Raw genomic sequence first — 17,784 nt, 5'->3', positions numbered from 1 at the left:
AATTCAACCATTATCAGAAATGAGCCATTGGGTCATTTAAAGTTATCAAATGTGAGCGCCATTCCTCAACTCCACGACCAGAAAGATTGAAGACTTCCCCAAAATAACTTTTCATCCATTAGGTCAACAAGCTGAAAAAGCTGCTGTTTCATTCAGGAGCCGTTGATGAATCAATTCATATCATCCCAGCGATAGAAATGATCGAACTCCTTCATTAATCATCTTCCCGACAACAGAAAAGTTTGTAGCTGACCAAAGAAACTCGGACATTACCGAAGAAGGATTCATGCTATTCCACAGTACTACACTTTGATTAATAGGCAATCACATCAGACCGTTTACTCGGATAAATGAGTCCATTTTACCTCAACGTGTTCGAGAGACAACAACGGTATCAATTAATTGCCAAACTTGGGATCATTTGTGATAATTTGGTTAATGTATGTTGTCTGAAAGTTCGATGTTTTGTAATGATGAAGGTGAGGCAGAGATTTTGAGTTTACATGGCTTTACTTGGGACAATTGATGGGTTGAATATGTCTCTAGGGGGAAATCAAAGCTTTGCTGTCTTTTTTCAACATGAAAGTGAACAACTTCCAACTTAACTGCCTAATTAATGCAAAACTCAGCATACAGTAACAAACATTCCTACTTTAGTACAGTACTAAAGTACTTTCACTTAGTAACGAAGCTAAAATAATCATACAGAGATACAGAATGAACATTCCTGCATCCAGAACTAGCAGTATAGCAGCTTTAATAGATATTGTGATTTCTAAAGTCTCAGGTAAAAAAACATGAGGCTATGTACCCAATCTCAGTCCAAGTCTTCGTATTCATCCACTCTCTATCGTGAAAGCGAAACACTTGTAGTGGTTAAGTTACTCATACCATTGAAAATTCTGTTATTTAATTCCTACTTCAAATCTTCACATACAGACGAAATATGGACTCATCCTTGAACAGGCAGAATCTGCGATACTCATGTTCGAAAGTCCAACAATCCACAATTGATACTACATATTGAGAGTCCATAATACTCCCAGATAAGTGGTAATAACTCATCACACAGATAGAGACCAAACAAAAATACACCTACAAGAAATGAGTTTATGACATTGAGGACCATATTTTGTGTGTGTGTAAACTTACGCTTCTGCATATGATATTTACAGCATTATATGATTTACGAGCATTATTGATTCACGAGCAAAAAGTTGCTCTCAAATATCCACTTAATCATGAATACGAACTATTATATGCAATGAAACCATTCTTAGCTTGAAAAGATTTCAATTCAATAGTTGTCCTGTTTTCATTCTCGATATTTATCAGATGATAACTTTGCAGTACCCCTGCCCGAAAAATACAGTTAGAGAGTGGACTTTTTATTCTATTACTATAATATAATATCCTTGGCTTGAATGCTTCATTCAGTTAATTCATTTTTAATCTATAATCGATATGTAACTATTGTAGTTCTAAAGCTAGGTGCGTATCGCTGATGAGGTTCGATCATTGTGTTTGTATTTCCATGTACCTATACATCTCAACATCGAAGCCCTGACCCAGATATCCTAAGGTCTTAACTATTGTTTGTATCCTTCATAGATTGGCTGGGAAGAAGTAATATTCGACATAATATTGCAGACCAGTCCAGGTTGACTTAACGCCCAGCTGTCGATAGTGACCAGCTTAGTTGCATTCGAACTACTCGGACTTCGAAATCCCCAAATATGTAGCAAGGGATTGCGGTCTTTATACCTTTCTATTCACATTTGTGAAGTAAGCCAGGGACAGGAAGTCTATCAAGGGGACCAAATTGAAGTAAAGGGCAGCTTCTTGTCAGATATGAATCTATACATTAATATTTTTGATTAAATAGAAAACTTGTCTCTGCTTGGTTATATGAATTGGAAAATCAGGGGATGATCCAAATTCGAAAATGTTCCAAACTTTCATAACAGGTTTGCTATTACTATGTCATCACCATAAATCAGGTTTTCTCACAGACATAAGTTTCAGAAGATTTTATTGACAAGAAATACGGTATGTCCATTAATAGAAGGGTAACAATAAATAGGGGATACCACATAAAAGTATATTGCAAATATATGAATATTTCCTGATTACATAAAGCTACAGAAGACTTACTATAGAACAACACAATGAATTTTGGAGTATAGATTCATATTGAGGTCAAGGCAACGAATTCAAATCCGGCAGCTCTAACAATTGCATATAGCGCCATCATCAGATAAAGCACCTGCATTACCTGGAAAGACTGATGAATATGAATGTTTCAAGTAATTAACATGTTCCTGAAGACTCCTAATTCGTATCTGTGCTTGCTCGAAATTATCGTTTAGGTTGTTGATTTGAGCCTGCATTTTTTGTCTTATATCATCCCTATCCTTTTCAGCAGATCTAGCCAACGCTCTACTCTGTGCCACTTGTCTCTCCAAGTCGGAGATTTGAGTTTGCATCGACCTTCTCACAGTTTCACACCTATCTTTTATTCTCGCCACTTGTCTGGCTGATTCTTCTCTGACATTTTCTGTCTGAGCCATCAATTGGGCTATTTCGTGAAGTTGAGCTTCTGATTGGCTTTGATATTTGTCACTCTGATCTTCAGCCCTTGAAAGTTCCGTTTGAAGCCTTATATTTTCGTCTAAAAGCTCACCGCATCGTTTTTCCAAATCGTCGATTCTCTTGCTTAGGTTTGTCTTTTCGTCAGCACCCATCTGTTGATCGCTTCTGACTGCCTCCATCTCATTAGCTAAGGCTGTTGCCTTATCACGATATACCTGCAATTCTCGGGTCAAAGCCTCATTGTTTCTTTCAGCCAGGAGGTGCATTTGTTGAGCGTCTTGGAGTTTGAGCTGAGTCTGTTTGAGGATGTCAGGTAGGGGAATTAGTTCTTGCAGTTTCTCCTGAAACTGATTTTTAACCCTTTGGATTTCAAGATTCACTTGTTCGTTCACTCTGTTGTTCTCTATTTCCATCAAATCGATTTGTCGTCGTTGTTCTTCCACTTCTTGCTGAGCTTCTAAGTATTTGTTTCTGTAATCTTCAAGCTGTTGTTTTTGATCTTGGATTAAAGACCTTAATTCTTCAAGTTCGTCTTGAGCTTCCCTGAACCTTTGTTTGGCGACTGCCAGTTGTTGTTCTTGCTCCTTCAGCTGTTCTTTCGAGCCAAGAAACTTGTTATTCTCCGATTTCAGACTTTTCATCAATTTATCGCATTCTTTCATTTTTTCCTCGGCTATTCGTTTGAAGTCATCCGCTTCTTTGGAGCCAATCTTGAGTTTATCATTTTCAGCTCTCAAATTAGCAACCTCGACCAATTTAGATTTGAAGTCGTCTTGAAGTCTATTATATTGTTCTCTTAGTTCCCTGACTTGTTGATCTGTTGCTGCTCCTCCCCTACCAGGAGTTGTCGGGGTAAGACATGGTGGTCCAGATGGGCATGGGGGTACAGAACATGGGCCGCTACATGTAGAAGGTAAACATATCATCCGTCTGTATTCTTCGAGATTTTCCCGTTCTTTTTGGATTATACGAATTTTTTGTTCCAGGTGTTGTATATTCATCTCCATTTCCACGAGTTGTTTCTCCATTTCAGATGTATTGCCTTGTGGCGAATTTGAAATACAGTAAGCCATTTTAGTTTTGGTTCTTTACTTTTATACACTATTATAGTTCTTTTTGGAAATAACTGCCATCAGATCGAAGCTGAAATAATATTGGAAAAAGGGTTACATTTTGGCAGATGTCAAGAGAATTCTGAGATTTCGTCACAGCAAGATCGATTCAAAATTTTAGCAATTCGACTAAAATTGCACATTTATCTTATTTTTTTTAGAAAAAGCATGAAACTTAAAGATTAAAGAACAAAATCAGTCATAATCGTGACTGATAGAATTTCGGATAGTTGATATATTTATGTATATTGCATTAAGAGAAATTATCATTTATTGTTTCCTCTGAAAGTCTCGTTGAATATTGAGATAAATAAAGTTTTTGAAGAACTATTGCAAGTCACAATAACTAACTCACAGCCAGTTTCATAAGGTAATTTTAAATTTTGTTTCGATTTCACTAGAAAAAAAGCATTAAAATTGAAGATACTTCAAAATTAATTATGAAACTGGTTCTAGGTTACTCAAAGAGACTTGTGATTTATAGTTCTCACCACGCTTTCTCCATTTCAATTATCACATATCCTTAACGAAACCGTTTTTGGGAGTTCTACACTGCGCAAAAAATTAACGCACATTCTGAAAATCTCCATTTTAATGAGAGTTAACTCAACATTGACTTTATAACTTATTTTTTATATTCTCTCGGGAAGGTTTTGAACGAAACAAGACACATTAAATGGAGGAAAAATTCAGGATTTCACCGAATCTTATGTGAAAGAAGAGAAATGAACAATTTTCAAAATACTGAAATGCTGATAAGTGATTTAATACTTGGTATTTCCACCCCTTGCGTTAATTACAGCTCGGCAACGACGGTTCATACTCAAAATGAGTGATCTTAAAATGTTTTGATCTAATCCTTCCCAGATTTCTCCGAGTTGGATTCCTAAGTCATTAAGAGTAGCTGGATGATTTTCTGAACTTCTCAGCCTTGAGGTTGTCCCAAACCTGCTCAATCGAATTGAGATCTGGACTTCTTGCTGGCCATTCCATTCGAGAGACTTCAACCTCTTCAAGGTACTCCTGAACGATGCGCGCACGATGGGGTCTGGCATTATCGTCCATAAAAATGAAATTTTCACCAATGTATGGGGCAAATGGCACTACATGCTCTTCAAGAATGTTCCTTATATACTATACTTCTACTTATATACAGACACTAGGTCTGTGCGAGCAGTCAAAGATATTCCACCCCATACCATAATCGATCTTCCCCCGAAACCAGTAGTATTCAGGAAATTGCACTGAGCATATCTTTCATGTGGACGTCTGTATACAAGGGAACGTCGATCACAATGGTAGAGGCAGAATCTAGACTCATCTGTGAAGAGAACTCTTTCCCAATCGGCCTCTTCCCAATGGATATGCTCTCTCGCAAAATCCAAACGCGCCCTTCGATGGGCTGGGGGTAAGAGCTGGGCCTCTTGCCGCGACACGAGGCTTTAAATCATATTCTCTGAGGCGATTTCTTATTGTCTGACATTCATACCTTTCTCCCTGAATCGCTGCAACATTCTGGACACACTTGTATGGGAAACTCCAAACCTTTCTGCAATTTTTGTGTATGTTGTGTTCCTCTTGGGTCAAATTGCGTGTTTCGCGTTGCATAGCGATCGAGTGTAGAAAATCAAACGCAAGAAAAACTATTGATCACTAGAATTGATCGAGAACAACTGATTTTAGAATGGAGCCAATACATTCAAAATCTGATAATATCATCTTTTTTTATTCCTGCTGGGAAAAACATCTGTATTGAAGAAAACCGTTGAAATGCATGCATAATTCTGATAAAAATAATTATTAATTAACACCTTCAATTGTAGAATAAATTTGAGATTTCCATAATGTGCGTTAATTTTTTTGCACAGTGTACAATCAAAACGAATAAGGTGTTATCTTAGCAAGGGACATTCCTGTATACACCTTTGTATCGACAAAATTGTATGACCCTCTTTCAAGAACTTCGCGCGTGGTTTTAAAGCGTCTGTTGAGCATATTACAAGATGCAATTTCTCCTGCTCATTTTATATGCCAAAAATATTAGACTTCTATTCACAATAGCCTCTGAAACATTTCTGTTCATTTCTCTTAACAGAAAAGCCAATATCAAGTAGAATATGGTAATTCTGTTGTCAAAACAATCGAGTTGAAGAAAGGAAGATTTTCCACAGGTTAAATGAGAAATAGAATATGAGACTGAATTTTATTATTGAAAGCGCACATAATTTCATAAGTAACGAATACAATAATATCTGAACATTCCTACCCGTCTTCGCCAAATATCGATAATGCTGAAGTAGGTAATTCATCATAATAAGCTTATCGAAGATTTCAGTCTATGCATAAAAACAAATCTATTGCCTAACCCCGAATTGTAGGGTCAATATGTCAAGGTCTCCTCGAGAAAATGACGAATCTTCTGTCACGATGATGGAGTTACTTTTGAATCGAGTTAAAGATAACATCAATCCAGCTGAATTCAATAGCGAACACGATTTATTCTTAATTGACGACGATCCTTGGCCCGTATAGTTCCTCAACTTCTTCCAAATGCGAGTTTTTCGAAGATATAATTATATGTTTTGTGTTGAACTATGCAAAAGCTGACTCCACCTGCTGAATGCACCAAGAACAAGTTCAGTACTGGATTTGTGGTTGTATTTCAAAAGGAATTCGTACAAATGAATTATTAGCCGGTGATTCAGCATCTTTTGCATTCGATAATGAACAAGATTTCATTTTCACATCATAAATATTGAGGAAACTTGTTTCGTTCACTTTTATTTTCGGGGAATTTTGAAGAGAAGGATATCGATTTATGGGAGTACAACTTTTGGGAGAAAATTGAATGTGGTTCAATCTCACAAAATTCCAAATTCAACTCGATAATATTTAAATGATTTCTTTCGTGCCATATAAAGAAGAGACGAAGTTTTGAGATTTGAGGTACCTTTCAAGACACAATTGAAGCATTCGTTATTTGTTCTCAGTCATTTCACAGGAATATCATATTATTGTTTATTTCAAGCTCAACGTAGACTTTTACAGGATGTTTAATACAGATTTGGCAAAAATTCAAAAAACATTAATATTTCACGAAGAAACATGTTTGAAAATAAGATTTTTTTGGAAACAGTTGGTTTTAGATAACAAACAGTGACAAACATTAAGGAGTTTAGGAAAATAAGACTTTCAGCTGCAAATTCGCATCTTGTTAGAAGTTATGTAGATTTTAAAGAGTGATAGGCCTTGAAATTCCAGGTACTGAAACAATAGGTAGGGGAATTAGTTATTTAAAAAAAAAATGAAAATTTTAACAAAATATCTCTTGCCCTTCAGTTTAACAATGAAAACTTGAGAAAGGTTCCAATTTTTGACAAAACATTCATCAGGAAGGATGCATATTGGACCACATGTTCTTTTATCAAATATTAAAGTTTTCAGGCAGGGTATCACCTTCTGCGTTTTTATCGCATCTTAAGTAATCACCTTATGCCTATCACACTTCCCATACCCCTGAAAATTTTCCATGAAAAGTGGATAATCACTCGTATTATCAGACATAATTCTAATACTTTTTCGATGAAGAGTTCTGCCAAGCAGAATCCGGTCCTAGTTATTGAAGGGTATTGAATGAAGCCTTTTCTACCTAGAACCTCCAATTCCAAATAGAAATGGATTCGTAAAGAAGTAGTACTGGTCTTGCAAGATTTATTGACGAGTCGATGGAATAATACCAAAAAAATTGCAGACAATTGCTACTGGACCAATGTTTATGGCCCATTAAAAGAGTCGGCAATTAATCAGGTCACTTTATAACGGTAAACAAGTGACAAACCTAGATTTGTACCAGATATTTCATTCCAATGATTCTCATCAATTCAATAACACTGTAGAGTTCTTAGACAGCCTTTATCTAAATTGTAAACATCTCTATATGGGAATACTATAATAATTAATCTCACGATGTTGCGTTAATTTGAATTTATCATTTTGTACTGGTACAACATCACCAAGGTGATGGACATTGAGGTGCGTTTCTGAGAGGTAAAGGGAAAATGGTGGGATGCAATGTGATCAAGTATAAATGAATCCAGGGAGCCTGTTGATCTCATAGTTAATCACTCAGGTTACTACAAACAAACATTCAAAATGAAAGTAAGTGCTTTTTGGTTGTACCCTTACTTTTTCGTACTTTTTATTTTTCGAAAATTTATAGCTCTTACTAGAAGTAGCTTCATTCAATACTGAAAGATTATTCTCGTTTATTCCTCTTGGAAATTTCATGTTCATCTCATGATACTTTATGAAAACAATATGCATTTAAATTGAATTTCTATACAAGAACTTGATGGAAGGATATAAAACTTTTTCAATTTTTCAATTTCTTTATGTTGTTCTCTTAAGTGAGAACTGTCACGTTTGTAATTTAATAGGGAAAATTAGGATTATTATTGAGGGGAAAATCCCATGTGATTACTCCTTCAATTTGAAGTTTCCATTGCGTTCTTTTTTCATTATCAGATATCTCTATTGGAGCAATTGAGGTTCAAATATTTGAACTCTCCAAGTTCAGAATTTATAGGGATCTAAACCCAGAAAAAAACTATTTCATACTAACTTTATATATATCCCTTCTAGCTTATACTTTTATGAAATTCAAACAGTAGGCTGTTACGAGCCACGAGCCTGTTTGTGATTGAATATTTTTGCGAAACCAATAGACCTTTTTCGATAGACTTCGATACATCTCTGTGTGATAGCTTATGTCAGTAAATGTCCGCTAAATCAACAAGATAAAAGACACAACTACCTTATTTACACTCGTGATTCAGTTGAAAAATTCAAAATTTATCCATTAATTCTTTTTAAAATTCTGGCTACAACTAATTCTGTTCTGGAAGGGATTATAAAGAATAGTTGATATTGCACCTCTGAACGAAAATTATATTTTTATAGGAAATCGTAGAATATTACAGTAATGTTTTTTTTCAGTTCGCAGTTGTTGTCCTCGTTGCTTGCGTAGCTTACGCTAACGCCGGTCTTATTGCCACCCCCTTGGTAGCAACCCACTCTGTGTCCCACCATGGATCAGTTCAAACCCATCCATCTCCAATTGTCCACGCAGTTCCAGTTGTGAAAACTGTTCCTGTCGTACATGCCGCACCTGTAGTGCCTGTTGTGAAAACTGTTGTACATACTGCTCCAGTCGTACCAATTGTGAAGACTGCACATGTTGTTCACACTCCAGTACTCCTCCACTGATGAATTATTGGGCCGATTTTGATGTATATAATATTATTGAATAAATTTAGTTTTATTAATGGTTTATTTTCTTTGAAAAATTGAACCTCTATTACTTTTCCTTCGGAAGTGTTTTTATCGATTATATCCAGTAGTTTTCGAGAAGATGATATTTTTTCAATTGTTTTTTCAGAATCAACATAACCTAACGCGAACTGTCATAATGCAGGAAGAGCTATGTCACTCCTTAAGTGTTACCCGTTTCTGAGGGATAATTATTAACAATATCTTGACTTGAGGAATGGTGGATTGTCAGAATAGAAGGAACAAAACGTTTCTTGAAAAGTCAACGTTTCGAAATTCTTTTTTCTCTTAATAATACACCAGTTCTCAAGCAGAGATATTGCTAATTGATGATTACAAAGAACGACGATATTGAAATACCATATTATCATTAACAAAAATTATGTGTATCCTTTATAATATATGGTGTGGCAGAAATTGAAGCTTTTTCTCACGTTTTCGATGAAAAAATTCAAGAGGCAAGAGATATGCGTTGTATTTTCGATATGTTAATAATATTTCATTGTTTTGAACAAAAATTAGTGTCACCTACCTACTCTTTGTAGCCTACTACCATTGAGTATTGTGTTGAGTGGTACTGTGTTGAATACTCAACACACTACGACTACCAAAATATTACAAAAATGATTGAAAATACGTCTGTGTTTTCTGATTTTTCTTTAAGATGGTTCGGTTTGGAGGGACCATTAGACCAAGACTACAAATACTACTCCAAAATTTCAGAGAATGAAGTTTTCACTTTCAAATTTGCAAATGTGAGAGAAACAATTATGATTTCAAGGGGTTGTAACCACGAAAATCATCAGTAATATCACTGAAACAATCAATAGACGGAAAACTCTATTTTTTTCTCTAGAAGAATGAAAGGCAGGCAAATGTAAAATTCCAACAAAATATATTTTGCCTTTCAATTTTATCAATGACATCGTGGGAAAAGTTGCTATTTTTGACACCCTATATCTCAGAAGAGCTGCATATTTGATCCCATGTTTTTTCACGAATTAGTAATTTTTCCGCAGAAGAAATCACCTTCTGCATTTTTGCCGCATATTCAGTAAATACCCTGTATAGAGTCTGTGAGGAAAACTATTTCGGTATCTGGTATCAGGTTATCTAAGTCTCTTTCTTACAAAGTAAGAATAAGGTTGTACCTATAGTCCATTCAAGAATGATTGACATTCCAGTAGGTCACAAAAAATACATAAATATAACCAAGAAAAGCATTTCACAAGAAGAAAAATTCAAATTCAGAGCAAATAATCAGTATTCAAGATTGATACAATTATGTTCCTACTTTGTACGATTAAATAATGAACATAAACAGCAGTACCAAATTCAAATTATCGTCGGTCAGTGCATAGATTCACATATAATAGGTCTATATAGATCACTGTTTTAATCACAATACCAACCTGAATTCCGCTACACAAAATACCAACTTATGGGTTATTATCAAATGAAATTCGATTTCCATACCCAACCGAGATGGCAATAATTCTTGAATGGACTATACGTGCAAGGTATGCGAATCTACCTATCAAACGAATATACCTACTAGGCGAATCTACCAACTAGGCAAATTTACCAACTAGGCAAATTTACCAACTAGGCGAATCTACCAACTAGGCGAATCTACCAACTAGGCTGGTCTACCTACTAGGCAAATCTCCTGACTTAATAGACTAACTTTCCCTGATTTTGTTCATTTCAGAAGCCTTTCGGTTATGTGGTGAAGAAGTGAAAAAAATTAAGTTATTTCCCTTATATTTAAAGCTTCAAACATAATGAAGATCCATCAGACTTATTCTAAAATCACAGCAAATATTTCATTTTAATGATGGACGGCAATGACTGGGGTATGGTGGACAACGGTGGCGGTTTTGACGACTGGAACGAGTGGAGCTGCGTGGACTACGGGGACAACTGGAGCGGCATGGACAACTGGGGTAGCGTGAACAACTGGGGTGGCGTGAACAACTGGGACAGCTTTGACAACTGGGACAGCGTGAACCACAGGAGTTGGGTGAGACTGCACTGATCCATGGCTGGACACCGTGTGGGTCTGGGTGGAAACAAGTGGAGTGATCACTCCGGCATTGGCGAAGGCAACGCAGGCAATAAGGGCAACTACGGCGAACTGAAATTCAGACAATCATATAAATATTAATCACAAGAGAATTACTAAGAAAACTATTTCTTATTATAAAAGAAAATGTATGAAACGATGAATTTCTGACTAAAGGATATAACAAAAACTTTAAACGATTGGAATGAATAATTCTACTCACTTTCATCATTTTGGTTTTGGAGTTTGGGTTGTTGATTTGAATCGGACGAAAACGATGGTGATTGTGGTTGATTCTACCCGAAATCCTCGGCGTATATATATTCGAGAATTATCCCACTTCTTGCGATCTCAACTTCATTCTTTCAAGGACGGGACCTTGACAAACTCTTGATCTCCGAGTGATTTATTCAGACCCGATTTGAATTGGTACATTGTCAGTTGTGGGCTTGAACTCACGCAAGAAGTTAATTTGCGTACGTACATTTATCTCCCGAGTCTCCTGCAGTTTATTTGAAGGTAGACGTGATATTTACTCGCACGGAAGGAAGTATTTATTTGCCAGTGGATTTGTTACCGGTGATATCAGCATTTTTTCAATACGAGATCTTGCACTGGGTATTTTTTTCGAAGTTTTTCATTGTAAAGTTCGAACAGTTTCCTCATTCATCAAGGTAAATTCATATCGCGAAATTCAATGCGGAATTAATAATGAGACAAGGATATCATAACGATAATCAAGAATGAAAATTTTCCAGGGAGTGGAAATCTTATTGTTGAACATTTCATCATCGATTCGTTATGGGAAATTTTTAACCGATGAAAGAATGTACGATGTGTGAAGAATATTTTGATGCATCAGATGCAGTATATCCCGAATTTGAAATTCAAATTTTCTTCATGCATAAGATGAGGATGTGTTTTGCATAGTCATTTACACTTCTTAAACTGTCTCGAAAGAGTTCGGACAACATTAGGAATGGATCGATCAGAATTGAAATTATGGAAAATGAACTTAGGAAAAGTTCACGGTAGATCATTCGTTTTGTTTGAAGTAGCCAAATTTAAAAGTTGTTATAAGCAGAGTACTAAATTCGCTATTTGGTGCTATTCCTTCAGAAAAATTATGGAGTTTAACTTGATTGAAGTATTAATTTCCAGTCGTATGATCTACAGTATTCTTCTACGTTTATACCAGCGATTGAAAATATTCCGTAAAATACCTTCTGTCTCATAATCAATATATTCTCACCTAAAATAGCTTTCATATTGAATGAATTCTTTCTTCATTGATTCAAATTTATTCCAAATTCCAGAATGAATTCGATGAATGAAATAAACACAGAATAATTTTAAAGCTGATATGGATTGGCGAACAAAAGCATAGATAAATAAACTATTGAAAATTTAACTTGTTTCATATTGAATGATATTATCTGTCGATTAGTAGGTATAAGAATATTACCAATATAAAACAAACTTATCGTTTCTTCAATTCTGTTCGGGAGTTTGCGTAATGTTTTTTCTGAACAGAATAAGAAAGATGAGAGAATTTTGCTAGTCAGCTGTAAAGAGCGAAAACATTTTCTTAGTTTGAATCCTAGAATTCCATAGCCTCTTCCATTCCAATTATTTTTCATCATGCAATTATTCATCTATTGAATATCTCGCACCATTTGTGGATTCGATATATTGAAATCTGAAGGCTGCTGGTAAAAGAAAAATATCGGTATATTTAGTTCAGGTTTACAGATCCTAAATAGAACGAAGGTGATGAAAAAGGTAACAGATATGAGACTTTCCAATCGTAAAACTGATTGATTTTTGCTCGCATTCGCAGCATTTCGACGAGCAATTCACGATAAATATATCAGAATTGCAGACAAGGTTGAGGTTATCGACTCGGAATCATCGTGAGGTAAGTATCTGATAAATACTTCTCGTATTCCACCGATCATTATTTAAACTGAAAGAAACTGGATCAAGTTTAATAGGTTTCTATATAAGAAAGAACGCCTTTACCAATTTTAGTCTTCCATTGAAGGAAAAGTGATGCAAGGTTAGAGGGGTAGATAATGACGATTAGAATATTCTGTATACTTCTAGAAGTCTTTGGGTTGGATAAACCAAGTTCAGGAAAATGTTCATTTCAATTGTGATTCCAAATTACATACCTAATCATTGAACAAGAAAAGAAATTTGACACATTTCACTCTGTATAGTACGAAAATGTGGGGTTATGACGCTTGTCAAAACATTTTTGGGTTTTAAATCAACGCTATGTTGCCTGTTTTACGTAAAAGTTTCTGTCATTACGTATTTTATCACAATGTCGAATCTCTTCGGAAAATATGTGACAACATAATTGAAGTTTATACAAACTGATTGAAGGCATACCAAATCCAGTTATTTACATGGAAAATGCAAGAGATCAGTATAATATCATAATATGCACTAGCTTGAGGAGAGTTAATGTTCGATATCTTCTTTGGCTAAAGTTTGAATACGGTACATCAGTTGTAGATTTCAAAGATGAAATGCATATGATGCAGTGGTTGGGAATGGGTACCTCCCGAAGGAATTAACAGATAATTACAAGAATGTTGAATTCTTCAACAAAAATCATCTAGCATTAATATAAGTAAATGGAATTAGAAGAAGTTTCAATTTAAGATGAACTTCACCTTTGAACAAAAATTTCACATGAATAAACAATTAACAGGACAACTGGCACGTTTTTGTGGCTTTTCATTTTAATACATTGATATAATAATAATAATTTGGTACTTATTTATTGGTACCTTAAGACATTTACAATGTATAGGACAAGTCAAATGAAAAATAAAAAAATCAATTTTCGGGAATTTATTCTACGATGACATTAATCGAAAATGCTGTAGAAAACTTTTCGCATTAATTCACTCAAACATAAAATTCCCAAATGGGGTCTCCCAATAGAAGGAAATTCTTTGTCATCCTCTTCATTCACCATCTTTCTGATTGTGGAAATATTCAGCTGAAATATAAGTCGTTTAGATTCAGATGAAACATTATATGAATTCTCTTACATTGAATTATTTTGTATCGTGGATTTTAGAAAATCAGGGTATAACTATCTGAATGAGAGGACCTGAATTCTAAATAGCATTTCCTGAAACCCTGTCTCTTTTTTAAATCACTTTCGGCATTTTCGTAATAAAAATTGATATTAGTTGTGGCAACGGCTCTATCACATTAGCGACCTTTCATGAGTGCCAACCATACTTCGTTCTAGTTACAAAAGCTTGAGAAAATTATTTCATGGCCAACCGACTGCTAAAATAAATCTGAATGGAGTATAATTAGGTTTATATCTTGATTTCTAAAATGGTTGGACGTCACCATGATATAGTTGAATTCGGTTAATTACTTTTGAAACACTAGGGTGTACTAATGTGCTAAGGATAGAACACCAGAAGTAACGCATGCAAATCTGGACGATCATAGAGTCTTTCAAGAAATGCAGAAAGCGCCTATTCCATAAACAACCCCCTCCATACTACAACCTTAAAATGACTATCCATAAATCCATAGAAAATTACATCTTAGACCCCATGATTTTCTCATGTTTGTCTGACCATTATTTATCTAAAAGCTGGATTCTTGGATTCTTCATATGTATTCAGAGAAAATCTAAAAGTAATTTCATGAATTTCCTTATCACCAAATGGAAACAACCATCAACGTCTTATTGCTCAGTCCTACCAGCAACCGCTTCAGTACCCATAAAAATTGAATTATATCGTGGAAGACTTTTACTAATAAAATTCTAATAAACCGTGTTTCTTACGTTACAACTCATTGTATTCGAGGGTAATAACTCTTAGGGTCTTTCATGTAATACGGCAGCGGACAGGCAGAGACTAGGCAAGAAAAAGATTGCGGGCAATATATCAGTCTCGATACTCTAATATCTTTCGAACCTGCTCTCAATTGCATTGTTCCATAAATTGGCTCGGACATGTCATATGACAGCTCACAGTCTCTGTGACTTTCGTTATGCCCTGTTCCAAGGAGATTCCAGAATGAACATTTCATCCTGAAGGAAATAAATGGGGAAACTTTTCGAGGAAGTCCTCTGTGATAAAGCGAGGTTCTTAGTAATGTGAGAGTGAGGGGAAGGAATTTTTTAGATTTGGCGAGCGGAAAATGAAGGAGTTTGGCGATTTTATAAATTGATTGCATGGGATAGAGCAGAGTTTCTCAGTTGGAAATGTTTTTCATACGGGAATCAGCGGTGCTCTGGATTCCGATGGATCTATTCAGTGTTGAATTCTTGCAGACTTTTTCGACAGTTTCTGTATAGAATGTAATAGTTAGGGAGCCGAAGAGGGAAATTCGGGATTTACTCGAGCGTGTCAGATTAATAAAAGAATACATACCTTGGACCCTGTAGAGTACCTCTACCAAAAATTAGATCTGTATATAGGGGGAATCGTCTAGGACAGCCTGTCAGAATAGTAAAAAAAAACGATCATTGTACATACTCGAGCCTGTCAGATTAAGATATATGTGGTTAATTACATGTTGAAAAGTATTTATTCTCTTAATCTGACAATTTAAGCGTGTCGAAAATGTGTGGGAGGGCGCCAAAGTTGCAAAAAAAACGTCACGTTTACATTCTCGAGCGCGGTGGCGTTTTTTCTTATTTTGAAGCTAATGATTCAAGAATAACGGAAAAAATATAATCTCACAGTTTTAGCAAGGCGGAACAATAAAAATTGGGCATAAAGGTCACAAAAATCAGTTTTTTTGAATTATCTCCTCCCCTGGGGTTCAAATCTTTCTCGCATTCATCATAAAAGTTGTAGAGCATAACAATTTTCATAAATTTTGTGCAAAGCAATTTTTTCTACGTTCGAACGTTTTTGAGATATATGGCGATTAATGCGAGGTGTTTAGCGATACATGCTGAAGCGAAAATTCACTCCTTGGAAAATAGTACATTCTAAGGTTCAGTCACAGACAATACTAAAATTTTCGTGACTAATTTCGAAATTGTCATCATAGAAACACCTTGTCATTTTGAAAATTGTAGATTAGACTGGGATTCTACATTGACCTTGCTCTTTCGCATGTGTGGCTAAGCTTCTCGCCCTTATCGCCCTCTAACTCGAGAACGGTTGAGAGTATGTAAAATTGCTTCAGACAAAAGTTGTGTAGAATTTTATTATCTACAACTTTCATGATGAATACAAAAACGATTAGAGGTACTGGGAGGGAAATATTCGAAAAAAAGGGATTTTTATCATCTTCAAAGTGTCAGATTAAGAAAACCCCCCCTGATTATTGTCATATTAATGCGTCAACACGTCTACAACACCCAGATTAATCATCTGTATGAAAATCTGACACGCTAGAGTATGTACAAGTAACGATTTTGTTTCAAATGTTCAAAGGACCGCTGTGACCTTGCGTCACGTCCAAATTGTCAGTCCCTTGAAAAGTAGCTTCCTTCGGGTCCAATTAACATATCTTCGAAAAATCTGACACGCTAGAAATTTTTTTTTACCATTTTCAACTCTTCCGTACGACCAGTCCCACCACGCAAACTGTCAGATAAGCATGAATTCATTATCAGAGACACGTAGCGCATATACAGTATCTTAATCTGGCACGCTCGAGTATGCACACCTGACAATTTTTTTTTACATCTTTGAGACCCTGCATATGCTTTTCCCATAGCTGAAAGTGCATACATCATAGAACCTTTTTTTTTACCATCTAATCTTCAAAATCCACTACGTCTCCACGACGCTCGAGTAAATCCCGATATAGCATCGTCGGCTCCCCAACTATAAGATTAGGAAAAAAAAGTGAATCAACTAACTAGCAGGGAACCTAGACCGAAATGATTCCCTTGTATAGTATATTCTCTTTGACTTACAATGATATATACTGTTATACAAAATTCGAATTTCCATTACAAGTTCGACAAAACTAAAGCATAGCGGCAAATTTATTGAAATTGATAAAATCTCCACGAATCTGTAGTTTCTGTTCTGTTGACCCTCTGGTCGATTCCAGCAGTTTTTTTATGCCATTGAATATAATTCAGTCTGTTCAAATCTGCGGGCATGAATAAATGTTGATTCGTTCTTATTAAAGGATAAACCATTACTCCCAGCGCTTAATGCATCGTCTTTCCGTCAAAATCTTATTGTTGAGCATACACGACATTGGTAATGGCGTTTGCGATTATTCATTTATGTCAGAAGATGTCATGAATATAATTAATAGGAAACTAAAGTGGAAATCTATTGTGCTTTCAATAGTGAGATTGATGTTGGAGGGAGAACCGTGCTGCGAGCTGTTAGTTTGTTTTCTTTGAAACGTTCCGAAGGCCCGAAAACATTTTTTTTAAGTTTGGGGGTCAGGGTTATAAATGGGTGCCAATGCCTGAATCTTTCGTCCCAGAATACACAAAGACGTTCCTTTCTTGCGAAAATCAATTCCTTCCTTCGATTGTATCTATCTTGGAGGGTAGGAAGGGCTTCCTACCAATTTTATTTGGCAACAGGATTGGCGAATTTGAACAGAGGAATTTCCTTCAGCAGTTACGAGCTGAATTTCGATCAGATCTTGTAATTGATTATTGAGGTATTATTATCCCAACGGGATTACGTAAATTAGAGTTGACGTTGATTT

At 35.6% G+C, this 17,784-nt stretch overlaps 4 protein-coding genes across 4 annotated transcripts in view; 1 reads left to right on the top strand and 3 right to left on the bottom strand.

Moving 5' to 3' along the window:
• The window catches only part of LOC123315653 (neuropeptide SIFamide receptor-like), a 110,744-nt gene that overhangs the window by 15,805 nt on the left and 77,155 nt on the right, over positions 1-17,784 (bottom strand). The gene's annotated exons all lie outside the window — the stretch shown is intronic.
• LOC123315652 (tropomyosin beta chain-like) lies at positions 2,088-3,791 on the bottom strand. The gene has a single exon (XM_044901447.1). It carries the CDS (start codon positions 3,663-3,665, stop codon positions 2,229-2,231), a length of 1,437 nt encoding a protein of 478 aa, XP_044757382.1. The 5' UTR covers positions 3,666-3,791; the 3' UTR covers positions 2,088-2,228.
• LOC123315658 (larval/pupal cuticle protein H1C-like) lies at positions 7,717-9,033 on the top strand. Its single transcript, XM_044901452.1, has 2 exons — positions 7,717-7,862; positions 8,700-9,033. The coding sequence occupies exons 1-2, from the start codon at positions 7,857-7,859 to the stop codon at positions 8,967-8,969; spliced, it is 276 nt and encodes a 91-aa protein (XP_044757387.1). The 5' UTR covers positions 7,717-7,856; the 3' UTR covers positions 8,970-9,033.
• LOC123315654 (A-kinase anchor protein 14-like) lies at positions 10,799-11,724 on the bottom strand. Its single transcript, XM_044901449.1, has 2 exons — positions 11,321-11,724; positions 10,799-11,169 (listed from the first exon to the last, which is right to left on the bottom strand). The coding sequence occupies exons 1-2, from the start codon at positions 11,327-11,329 to the stop codon at positions 10,864-10,866; spliced, it is 315 nt and encodes a 104-aa protein (XP_044757384.1). The 5' UTR covers positions 11,330-11,724; the 3' UTR covers positions 10,799-10,863.

The sequence above is a fragment of the Coccinella septempunctata genome, chromosome 6 (assembly GCF_907165205.1).
Source record: "Coccinella septempunctata chromosome 6, icCocSept1.1, whole genome shotgun sequence".
Classification (NCBI taxonomy): Eukaryota; Metazoa; Arthropoda; class Insecta; order Coleoptera; family Coccinellidae; genus Coccinella; species Coccinella septempunctata.
The sequence above is the reverse complement of the archived record's forward strand: the minus strand, read 5'-3'. Positions and strand labels throughout refer to the sequence as shown.

Bases quoted from the DNA above. Each gene is read 5' to 3' on its own strand.
- LOC123315652 (XM_044901447.1), bottom strand. From the start codon at position 3,665: ATGGCTTACTGTATTTCAAATTCGCCACAAGGCAATACATCTGAAATG.